The following is a 12,209-nucleotide window of genomic DNA, read 5'->3' on the forward strand; positions in this document are numbered from 1 at the left end:
AGGAGACGGGTATAAATATAAATGTTGATCTCAGAGTTGCGCGAGGACGCGCCGGAGTAACGGCACGTCGTCGTTATTATCCTTGTCGTTGGCGGTGCTGATCATGTAACAATATCGGACACGTCGCCGTTCAACGCGCCAAGCCCATCTAAATTAAAAGTTAGGAATATTACATATTCATCGATGTCATGTTCAGACATCCCATTTTAACGAAGCAAAGTTAAAATGAGCCACCGTTGACCGTCAGCATCACCACGTTGCTGTGATAGTTTCCGATTCGCCGAGGGATGGGTTTCTCCACAAGTCTGCAGGGTCAGGCGTCGCATGAAGCGCTTCTAACCCGTCAGGATGCCGAGATCAAGCTGCTGGAGACGATGCGAAGATGCCTCACGTCAAAGGTCAAATCCGACCGAGAGTATGCTTCTACTATTTCCTCTCTCACCATCCAAGGAAAAAAGATCGAGCGCAACGAGGATCTCGTTGGCAGCCTTATAGCACAGGTAGTTAAATCAGTCAAATCTGTTGAACATAAATAATCTGTTCATCAGTACTATTAAATTGCCTGTCAGTTCAGAAGTCTGTTATACAAGACTACAAATAATAACAGCATGCAGTTTGCTTAAATTAGAAATTGTAAACTCCACAAAAAAAAAATCTACTTTGACTGAATATGATCTTCGCTTATTTGTATTGAACAGATAATTTTGTCAAGTTCTTGCTACTGAATCTCGGCAGAATACTAATAGAAATGTAACAAAATTTGTTAACCGAATATAATTACTGAAACTGAGACATTTCATATGACTATGTACATGATTAAATAATAAATTGATTTTCATTGGCAATTTGCTGTCAAATTATATTATATTATATATAGATTCTGCTAGAATGCTTAATATATTTGTTGTTAATGTTAATTTATTGGCAAATTGTTGGGATAATAGACCTGTTCTTTTTAGCTGAACTTTTGCACCGTTCATTTATCTTCCTTTTTTCTCTAGGGGAAAGAAGAGGAAGAAAGATGAACAGATGCAAAAGTTCAGCCAAAAAGAACAGGCTTAATATGGACATTTTGCTTAAAATAATATAAGCTATATAAATACATATTTTTCCAGAGTTGGAGAGATATAATGGACTCTATTGATCAAACAGCGAAATTGATTAAGCAGCAAGCAGATTCTATTGAAAATATTGTTGTAGATCAGTTAAGTACATTGTACTCGGAAAGAAGAAGAGCTAGAAAACTCTACCAAGAGGAACAGAATTGGCTGAATAATCAATTTCAGCAGGTAAGCAATTATATATGTTATAATACAACATCAAAGTGTAATATGGCAAATAGTAAACAAATTAGAAAATTCTGATTATTATTAAAATTTTCTTTTATTTATTCATTTGAAGCTGACAGATGATGTAACTAGGAAGAAAATGGAGTATCAGAAGAATTTAGAGATGTATAAATTAATGAGATCACGATTTGAAGAATATTATGTTAAGTGTAAGTGCTTTAGTATTAGATGGTTCAGAAAGTTCTATGATATTTATTAGCTCAAAATTATATACAGAATATATTGAGAAATTTTCAACTTTCAAAATTTTCGGCATGAAAAGTTTTCTCAAAAAATGTATTTTTTTAAAATATCCCTACAAATTTTATTATCGAGTTACACATAGGTTAAATAAAAAAGCATTCTGATTTTGATTGCTCGTGACTGTTAAGAATCATCATATCACAATTAAAAAAATCTTAGATTCTTAATGCTGAAATTCTGCTTTATTGAATGATATAACTGCTAATTTTTTAAATGTAGAATCTATACAAATTTGAACCAAAAATGTGATTATTATAGTCCTTATAATTATTACATAGTGGTTAAAAGGAAGGTACTATCATATTTTTTAAATATATTTTTAATAGCAGGTGAATCAGAAGTTAAGAGCAATCAAAGAATGCTGCTTTTTATTTAACTTGTAAATAATTTAAAATCAAAAAATTAAGAAACATTTTTGAAAAAAAAGTTTTCATGATAAAAGTCGAAAATTTTGCAAATTTTTTTTGACACGTGATAGATTCACAAAGAAGAAAAATTTCCTTCTTTTTTAGCTAGTTTTTCTATTTAGTAGTTTTCTATATATGAAAAAAAATTAAATAAACTAAAAAATTATAGTAACCTTTTGAAAATAGACATTTCAACCTTTAAAACTTTTTTTTTAATTTAAATTTCGTTGATTTTTGACAAAAATATTGTATATACAATTTGAGCTAACAAAATATCGCAGAACTTTTTAAATAACCAAATAGAAATCATTTTGTATCATATCAAATCTGTTGTATTTGTGCAATAAAAAAGTGGTACAGAATAATACAATTGCTTTAGCTGGTAGAGGAGGCCGCAAATTAGACGAAGTAAGAGAAAAATATCAGAAGGCATGCAGAAAGCTTCATTTAACACACAACGAATACGTACTACTACTAGGTGCTGTGACAGAATGTGAACATGATTTAAGAACCTGTTATTTGCCAAGTTTGCTCCATCGGCAACAGGCTATTCACCAAGAATTCATAACTTCATGGTGAGTTTTGTTATATAAATAGCTTTATATATGATATCTAAATAATACACTCTTGGCAAAGTTCTAATTTTTTTAATCATTTTTTTTATCTTTGAAAAAAATCTTAATATTTCATAATTCATTTTTCTATTTGCATGCATCTAGAAATGAAGAAGGTAAAAACTTTATTATAAAAATTAATAATTATTATTTTTTACATGTACAAAATATTTAAATATCTATTTCCTCTAGGAAAGGAATACTTCAGGATATTGTAAAGTATACAGATTTTACAACAGAGAAATTCTTGGAGATTCATGTAAAAGTGCTGAAGGCAGTCGATAGTATTAAGCCTATCGAGGAATATAGAGATTTTATTGGAAAGCATAAGTATATATATGTAACATAATTATTTCTATACTTAAAAAATATAATTTTAACACAAATATTTCAAATTATAATATTAATGTAGAACTAGGCCAGCATCTCCGATTAGATTTACATTTGATGAAAACCTTGTGGATGACACTTCAGGGAAATTATTGCCAAATAAGCTGACTGTCGACAATTTGACTATAGATTGGTTGAGAAGTCGCCTCACGGAACTCGAAGGTTCTCTCAAAACTACGCAACAAAATCGACAAAGCTCGCAGTTTCCGCAAGAAAATAACAGTGATTCTAGGTATAAATTTTTTACCACTGATATAGTGCATCAATGCTAATATTTTGTTACAAGTTCAATATTTGCTGATGAATTAACTTTCAAATGTTGTATGTGCATCATTAGAATTTCAGTCTTGGACTATTCTCGTGAAAGGGAAGAACTGAGATTACGTTGCCAGGAGAAAAAATTACAAAGACAAGTGGATGTCATTAGAGGTGCTCTCAATGAATTAGGCTGTGAAGAGTTACCTTCGGGTTGCGATCTTTCTATGGAAAGTTCTTTCACTGATTCACCTGCAATTAATAAAGTAAGTATAATCTGAAAAGTTATTCTTCCTTTTTTACTAATAAAGAAAAACATTTTCTTAATTATAATAGATTTAATATTAAATCCTGTAATCCTTGATATTAAAGGGGCAGAAAAGAAATTCTCTTTTGGTTTAAAAAAAAATAATTAAAAATTTTTTATTTTTCTAAGAGAGATATATAAGCTACAAGGATCGAAATTTTGTAAATGAAAGTACATATTTTTGATTATTAATAACAATTTTTATTTTATGTTTCACTGAAAAATACTCTCCTTCTCCTAGGCCTTGCACGGCATGCAGTATTTCATGGTATCAGAAATGTCTCCAATCTGGTTCATCTGAAACAAAAAATTCAAAAAGAGTCTTAAAATATATTAAAAATTGCCTATTGGATGCTTTTTTTCGATTTCTTTATTTTTTTTCCAGAAAGTTGAAATCGAAAATCAATTTTTTAAGTTTGAAAGTCCGCCATTTTATTAAAAATAAAAAAATTGAAAAATCGCATCCGATAGGGATTACAATTTTTAATGTACTTTAAGTATATTTAATAGATTCTTTGTTCTAGATGAATCAGGTCAGATTCTGATATTGTGAAATGCTGCATGCTGTACAAGACTTAGGAAGAAGGGAGATACTTTTCAATGAACATAAAATAATAAATTGTGATTAATAATAAAAAATATGTACTTTCATTTATAGAAATTCGATCCTTTATACAATATATATCTTTTCCAAAAAAAAAATATGAAAAAAGCATACTTTTTAAAATCGAAAGAGTCCTATGCTTGCTTAAGAATATTTTCAGAAAAAGATGTACTTTGTAACTGTAACAATAATGTATAAAAATTTTATGTTGATTATTCTTTTATTTAATACTAAGTTGCCAGGAATTATAAGTTAGTTAGATCTGGCCCTTTACAGAGAAATACAGTCGACAACAGTCTGTTCACTCTAAGGAGAAATCAGCGATTTATGACAATATTAAAATCACCCTTTAAATCCTTGCCAACAATTAACAACTCGAAAAACGGATTGATTAGGGCAAATAGTGAAGGGCCTTCAGCTAAAGCAGATAAAAATAGCCCCCCAGTTGTATGTGTTACTTTATTCGTGTGATATCCGAGTGCTCGTGTATTTTCTGCGCTCGATAAGATGTTTAATAATAATGTCTTGCGTTATTATGTAAAACTCACATACAACACATTTGCCCCCGCTTTTGTATTGTAATAAATTCTTTTATCCTTACTGCCACGCAGACGTAAGCAGTATAGTTTTCCATATTAATACTCTTTTTATTACAAAAATTAATGCAAGGTTCGCAAACAACTTCGTCTTGCTACCATATTTTATGTACAGAATTATGGTTTACACGATTTATCATAATTAGAAAATGTTGCATGAATAATGAGCATTTCATCTAGAATATATTTTATTAATGCTGAATTATGTTATTCCATGCTAAGCATGAAAATTTCACGCATGAGAGTAAACATTTTTACATTGATATTTATATATTTGTACAGAAATAAATTATTACAAGGCATATATATACAGTATTTCAGAAATAAGTGGTATCATATTCCTAAACCTTGGTATCATATTCTCTTTCTCGTAATTATCGGGTGATATCTATCCAAAATTTCGAGATAAAGAGCATTATATCTAGAAAAAAAGGAATTTCCGAACTTATGTTTATATAATCTTTTTTTTTATATTTAAGGAGAGTAGAATACGATACAAAGTTTGACCATCTGTTTCTGAAACACTCTGTATGTGGCAGTGAGTGAAATTGCAAAATATCATTTTGTTCCCAATATATTGCTTATTTGTTGTAACAATGATGCAACTCAAAATTGTCATTTTTTTTAGTTTTGCTTGCAAAAAAGAACAGAAAAGAAAAAAGAAATAACTTTCAAAAGAATATATTTTTAGGTACCATTACGTGGAATCTCGCATTTAACTAATAATCAAAAAAGTAATGGAAATGGCAGTCCTCTTATGGAGGAAGAATGGTTTCATGGAGTACTACCGAGAGAAGAAGTTGTAAGATTACTCGTCAATGAAGGGGACTTTTTAGTACGTGAAACAATGAGAAACGATGAGTGTCAAATAGTTTTATCTGTTTGTTGGGATGGGCACAAGCATTTTATCGTACAACTTACACAAGAGGTAAAAATAAATTTAATAGAGTATACTAGAATATAATAGAGTATATAATATATATATAAATTTTTGTAATATTAAAATTAGAAAGTTCAATTCTAATAGCTCAAAATTATTATTATTCGAAGGAACGGTTTATATTAATGTACGTTATGGCAGGGACATTACAGATTCGAAGGACCCGCATTTCCATCCATTCAAGAATTAATCAGGCATCAATGGCTATCTGGCTTGCCAGTGACCAGTCGATCTGGTGCTATTCTTAAGACTCCAATTTTACGTGAACGGTGGGAGCTTAATAACGATGATGTCATTCTTTTGGAGAAAATAGGTCGAGTGAGTAGGCTGACATATAATAGCTTTCCTGTATGTTTTATATGCTACTATATATATGATGTCGACGATGTGATCATAGGGAAATTTTGGAGACGTTTACAAGGCGCAACTGAAGACTTGTAAGACTGAGGTGGCTGTGAAAACATGCAAAGTAACGTTACCAGACGAGCAAAAACGTAAGTTTCTACAAGAAGGGAGAATATTGAAGCAATATGATCACCCGAACATAGTTAAACTCATCGGTATCTGCGTTCAAAAGCAACCGATCATGATCGTGATGGAACTGGTACCCGGTAAGCCATCAAATCTTATTACGTTGCATTATGCTAATACCATTAACATCTCTAGCTCTCATTCTATCGTATTAAAATACTAATAAATTGGAAATCTACCGATGTATACGCTATGATAGTCTACACGCTAATCACTAATTCTAGGTGGTTCGTTGCTCACATATTTACGGAAGAATGCTAGTACAATAACACAACGGGAGCAATTGCTTATGTGTAAGGATGCTGCGGCTGGTATGAGTTACTTGGAATCTAAATATTGCATCCACAGAGATTTAGCCGCTCGCAATTGCCTTGTAGGTAAGGGCCTCTTTCAATCAATCTTCTTCTTTTTCCTATACAAACTCGCATGAGCGAATCATAGAATCTCGAATTTCAGCAGATCCTGGAAGGATTCTGTGAGTATCCTCTGCAAGGAGAACAGAGGTCTCACTTTTTTCTCACAAAATGTTATATTGACGTTTCACTAACCTCTGTTAAGCTAACTGATCATTACATGATTACAATGTAAGGACTAAACATAGTTTATTACAAGAAGTGTTCTTATAATCTGTATTTCTATTAGTACTTTATATTAAAAATAGATGAAATGTTAATTTTTATATTTTTGGTGAATATGATTATAATCTTGAAAAATGTGAAAGAAGATTTTGTATATTTAAAAACCGCACATTAACTTCATTGAAATATTCGATGGAATGGATAAATTTCAAAACGAGATTTAGATTATGTAAATATAATTTTATAATATTGTTAAAACGAATTCAAAATGCAATACAACATAATCCTGATATGTATGTATGTATATATATATATATACATACGAATTATATATTTGGATCCGACGCGATGAAATTGCTGTTTATGGTTCACATTGATAATTATGTAACCATTGATTAGTTTAATCGAGGTGAAAGAGACCCTAAATAAATTAAATTTTAAAAAGGGAAGGAATGGAAAACACTAAATTTAAAGTTGAACGAATAATAATGGAATAAAATATAATGTTGTATACTTTATTTCCTTAGGATATGAATGCATAGTCAAAATTTCTGACTTTGGAATGTCAAGAGAAGAAGAAGAATACATAGTTTCAGATGGTATGAAACAAATTCCAATTAAATGGACCGCACCAGAAGCTCTGAATTTCGGTAAGTCATAAGTTTATGTTTACATCATTTAATGTTAAACATTTTATTGTTTCTATTACATACATTCATGTCTCTCAGGTAAATATACATCGCTTTGTGATGTTTGGAGTTACGGGATTTTGATATGGGAAATATTCTCTAAAGGTGGTAATCCATATAGCGGCATGTCCAATTCACAGGCACGCGAGAAAATAGATGCAGGTAAGAAAATGAATAACAGAAATTGAAGTTAGTTATGGCGAACATGATATCAACATAACATTATGATACTGAAAAATGTTGATTCCTTACAAATTCAAAACGATAACTTCATATATATTCAAAACGATTTAGTTTCAAAGATATAAGGTAGCAAAATTCAATGAAAAATTTCGTTTTTTTTTCAAAAGTTTCGAAAATCACTCTTAATTATTTTGATGAATTTTTGTATACGTTTAAAAATGTTTCATCAAAATAACTCGAATGGTTTTCGAAATTTTTGAAAAAAAAAAACGAAATTTTTCAACTTTGCCACCTTGTATCTTTGAAACTAAATCGTTTCAGACATATGATTATATGAAATTTCCGTCTTTTTGTGTGAGAAATCACCTTTTGAAATCTTTTAGCATACTTAATATATAGCATGATGAAACGTTCTTGCGGATGCATAATAGAAGAATGAATTTGGATCCAAATTGTCCCAATATGCTGCTCATGATAGAATTAATAAGGTGAAACGTTGAACATTATGTGACATGGAGGAGATAGTTTAAAATTTCAATCAATCAGTCATGCTCCACGGAGAAAAGCGTATATTTAAAAAGTATACTTTTAATTGGAAATGAAAATGATATAATTATGTTGAAAATTAATTATTATATATAAATTAATTAAATATAAATTATTATAAATTGGAAAACGTTAATAACAATGAATGGCAATAAATAATAATCAAAGCTGATTTTCCATTTCGACTACTGCCAAATTTTATTAAATTGGTTCGATGTTTATCCGAGATACACTGTAAACATTGTAGGAAATAAGCGACAAGACGAGAAAAAAATCAGGGCGCTCCGAGATTCGAACCTAGGGCTCTATCTTTTGAGCACATATGAATAATTTTCGCATACGAAAATTATTTCTCAATTGTGATTGGTTCTATAAATTGCTTTTCGTATGTGATATTTGTTCAAGAATAGGACCCCTATAGTCTCCGAAATAGTAGACTTTCGTTCTTGCCACTGAGCCACACAGCCCTGACTCTAGTGATTTCTCTGTTGTGCTTATTTTCCAGTAAATTTCTTAAGGCCACACAAAAAACGGCACACAAAAGGCAGTAAGATATAAACAATAAGATAATCAACATGTTGGATTGGCTACTTATGTTATGGTTTTACGGACTCTACTAATTGATCAGTCACTTATGCCTGTTCTACAATAGGATTGCAAGTTGTAAGCCGTTTGAAATTGGCCAATCACAATTAAATATGAAAAGAATAATCGACTATGATTGGTTAATTTCTTGTGGTTTACCGCTTATGACTATTGTAGAACAAGCTTTACTGTATGTTTTACTGTTTAAGTTTTTTGTATGCCATGGTCCTTACAGCGTGTCAGCTGATATTTGACAGCTGAGATTTTTTTCTAATATCAGTCTGAATTGATATTTGAATTTTGCATCGTGGGGCATAATTGGCTCGGTGCTCCCCACTACTTTTGGACGACTGCGCATCCACGGGGACCGTTACCTCATATTATATCATTCCATCATGCTACTGCTATTAGAGCTATCCTATGACAGATTTCGGAAAATGAAATCTCGGAAAAGTAATACAGTGAGGATTCAACCAATCAGAATTATTGGTATGCATTACTGTTCAACTGCATATATACGTTAAATACAAGATTATCGAAATTGAATTTCTATATGTATAAAAGAAATTTATTATTAATAAATAATTGTTCGATAAGTATTCATTAATGTATAAGTATTCTCTCACTTTTCCAGCATATAAATATAATAATTTATATCGTTGAAGATAAAATTGTATGCTTGTCAGTCCGAAATTTTTGTAGCTGAGTTTCCCATGGATCAATATTTCCGAAATTAAAAATCAGAAAATTTATTTTAAATATTTTATGAAAAAAGATAATTATTATATAGAAGAATCCACAAGTTAATAAAATTTTGATATATTTTTTATTATAAAAGAAGATAATAAAAGAATTTAAATTAAAATATAGTTTGAGATTAGAACAGTTTTCCGAAAAAGTCGCTTCATAGGGAACTCAGCCACAAAAATTTCAGACCGACAAGCACGCAATTTTATTTTCAACGATATAAATAGTTACATTTATATGTTGAAAAAAATGAATATATATTAATAAATTCTTATTTACAATTATAAATTATTTAACATTTATGCAATTTATTATAACAATTATTTATTAACAATGAATTTCTTTTTATAGAAATTCACGTATAGAAATTCAATTTTGATAATCTTGTATTTAACGTACAATACATGTGCAGACGAACAGTAAAGTCGTAAGTTGTAAATAGTAAATAGTTGTAGTTGTAAGAATTGACCAATCACAATCAAATATTCTCCTCACATTCGACTTGATTGGTCAATTCTTACAACTACAATCACAACTACGCTTATGACTATTATAGAATAGGCTTAAGGAAGCGTTTATATAGACCGTAACCGTATAATGTATACGCTAATCTGTAAAAATTGACCAATCATCTTCGAGTATTCTTTTCTTACCGTCGAATGAGAGAGGAATACTTGAATGTGATTAGTTAATTCTTAAGATTATAGCATATGGCATATGGTTACAGCCAAACACTCCCTGCAAGTCAATAATTCTGATTGATTGAGCGCCATTCTATTATTTTTCCGAGATTCCGTTTTCCGAAATTCCGACTGTTACAGCTGGAACAGCACCCTTATCCTCGCAAAAAAAATGAATTTGGATCCAAATTTAATTGGTTGTTTCCAGTATATTATCGCCATTATGCGCAACGTTTCACTTTATCTTATTGTATTACGCCATGGTATATATTTTATACAGGATATCCCAACTTTAATTGATCATCTCAAATACTTATCTTTTCACATTTTAGGGAAAAATATTTCAATCAAAAGTTTCAAAACGGAATTATCAAAAGGAATATAAAAAAGTATTGGTTTGACCTTGGTAGGCTATTAAGATCAGGGCAAGGTCATTTTGAATTTTTTAAATAGATTTATTTTTGTAAATAAAACTCTTCATTTTTCATTACGTATCTTTGTAAAAATGAAAATAAGAGGAAGAATAAGCTTTGATCTTGATAAATGTTACGAAGATCATGAAATTGAACAATACCCAAGAGGTTTCTAACCGTCGGACACCTTAGATAATATTAATGCCGACGGTACTGTAACTTTCAAGTCTTATAATTCGAAAAGCATTTAATGAAAAAGAATTTTATTATGTTTTGAAAAGCTCCCGAGATAAGTTATGAAAATATGTAATGATATGTAAAAATGGAGGATTCTAATTAAAAAATTCAAAGTGACACTTGTCCTGATCTCGATCCAATGCCAATCAAAATCCAATGGTACCTTCTTATTGAAAATTCTCCTTGAAAGTTGTCCTTGAAGTCATAAAACTTTTATGTAAAACATTTTTCCCTAAAATATACTGTTCAAGAAATATTTGAGATAGTGATGAGCGTTATTTCGTTATCTGTTACTGTGAGTAACCATTGAGAAATAACTTTAGTAAATGTTATCAAATTTGAAAAATAACGGATCTTAAATGGTTATTTTCAAATTTTAAATTTTATAAATAAAAGGTAAATAGTAATATTTAAAATCTTATTATTTATCTTTTTTGCTAGTCGGCATTTATTAGGCTAATATTACATGCGTCGTACGACAAATTTTTCAAAACCTGTTGATATAAGACAAAGAAGTCCAAGATCCTCTCTGTTTTGCAGCCAATTAACACGCTTGAAAAATTTGTCGCACGACAAAAACCAGATGTAATAACCTTAATCATTACCAAGTTGACATCAATTTTTGTGCATAAAATTTAACACTTTATATCATTTCATTTGTTTGCATAAATATTTTAAATAATGAAAAATAAATTTCTTAAATGACTTAAAAATAAAAAATAATCCAAAAAAATGAGACTAATAACTAGAATATAGAGTATTAAAAAATAACCAATAACTGTTTAAATAACATTATTTTGAAATAATAGTAACTGTTATAACCATTAATAAAAAATAATCATTAGCCCATCCCTAATTTGAGATGATCAATTAAAATGGGATATATATTTGTTTTGCGATTAATGTATTCTGCCAATTTATACATTGATTGCATCAGGATATCGAATGCCAGCTCCGGATGGAACACCTGAAGAGATCTATCGATTAATGCTGCGATGCTGGGATTATGAACCAGAAAAACGGCCACATTTCGATCAAATATTTACCGTGGTCGAGACATTAACGCAAGCATATTTATAAGTACTATGTTAAGACTATTTTATGGCCAATAAGCTTAAATTGGTCATGAAAACCCCATAATAATATAATATATAAAATTATATATACAGGGTGCGTCACCAAAATCCGGATTGGAAATTGAACAATTTCTTTAAAGAAAATATTTTTAATGAAAAATTAAATATTACAAAAAATCCTTTTACACTTGGGGGATCCCTGTAGAATACAATTATTCGATGTATCTCTCATTAGCTCG

The 12,209-nt window shown here is 30.1% G+C and overlaps 1 protein-coding gene across 1 annotated transcript; it reads left to right on the plus strand.

The window, feature by feature from the left end:
- The first annotated feature begins 287 nt into the window (after positions 1-287).
- LOC105623736 (tyrosine-protein kinase Fps85D) lies at positions 288-11,974 on the plus strand. The gene is made up of 15 exons (XM_012205117.1): positions 288-500; positions 1,116-1,289; positions 1,402-1,498; positions 2,379-2,574; positions 2,806-2,943; positions 3,026-3,235; positions 3,341-3,524; positions 4,446-4,616; positions 5,457-5,693; positions 5,847-6,023; positions 6,103-6,316; positions 6,461-6,613; positions 7,342-7,464; positions 7,543-7,665; positions 11,832-11,974. Exons 1-15 carry the CDS (start codon positions 288-290, stop codon positions 11,972-11,974), a joined length of 2,553 nt encoding a protein of 850 aa, XP_012060507.1.
- The last annotated feature ends 235 nt before the right edge of the window (positions 11,975-12,209 follow it).

The sequence above is a fragment of the Atta cephalotes genome (assembly GCF_000143395.1).
Source record: "Atta cephalotes unplaced genomic scaffold scaffold00063, whole genome shotgun sequence".
In the NCBI taxonomy this organism is placed as follows: Eukaryota; Metazoa; Arthropoda; class Insecta; order Hymenoptera; family Formicidae; genus Atta; species Atta cephalotes.

What these genes read in the sequence shown, in the direction of transcription:
- LOC105623736 (XM_012205117.1), top strand. Translation starts at nt 288, where the DNA reads ATGGGTTTCTCCACAAGTCTGCAGGGTCAGGCGTCGCATGAAGCGCTT. An exon ending in TTGGCAGCCTTATAGCACAG is followed by an intron (nt 501 to 1,115) that starts GTAGTTAAATCA and finishes ATATTTTTCCAG; the next exon opens with AGTTGGAGAGATATAATGGA. An exon ending in CGCTCGCAATTGCCTTGTAG is followed by an intron (nt 6,614 to 7,341) that starts GTAAGGGCCTCT and finishes TTATTTCCTTAG; the next exon opens with GATATGAATGCATAGTCAAA.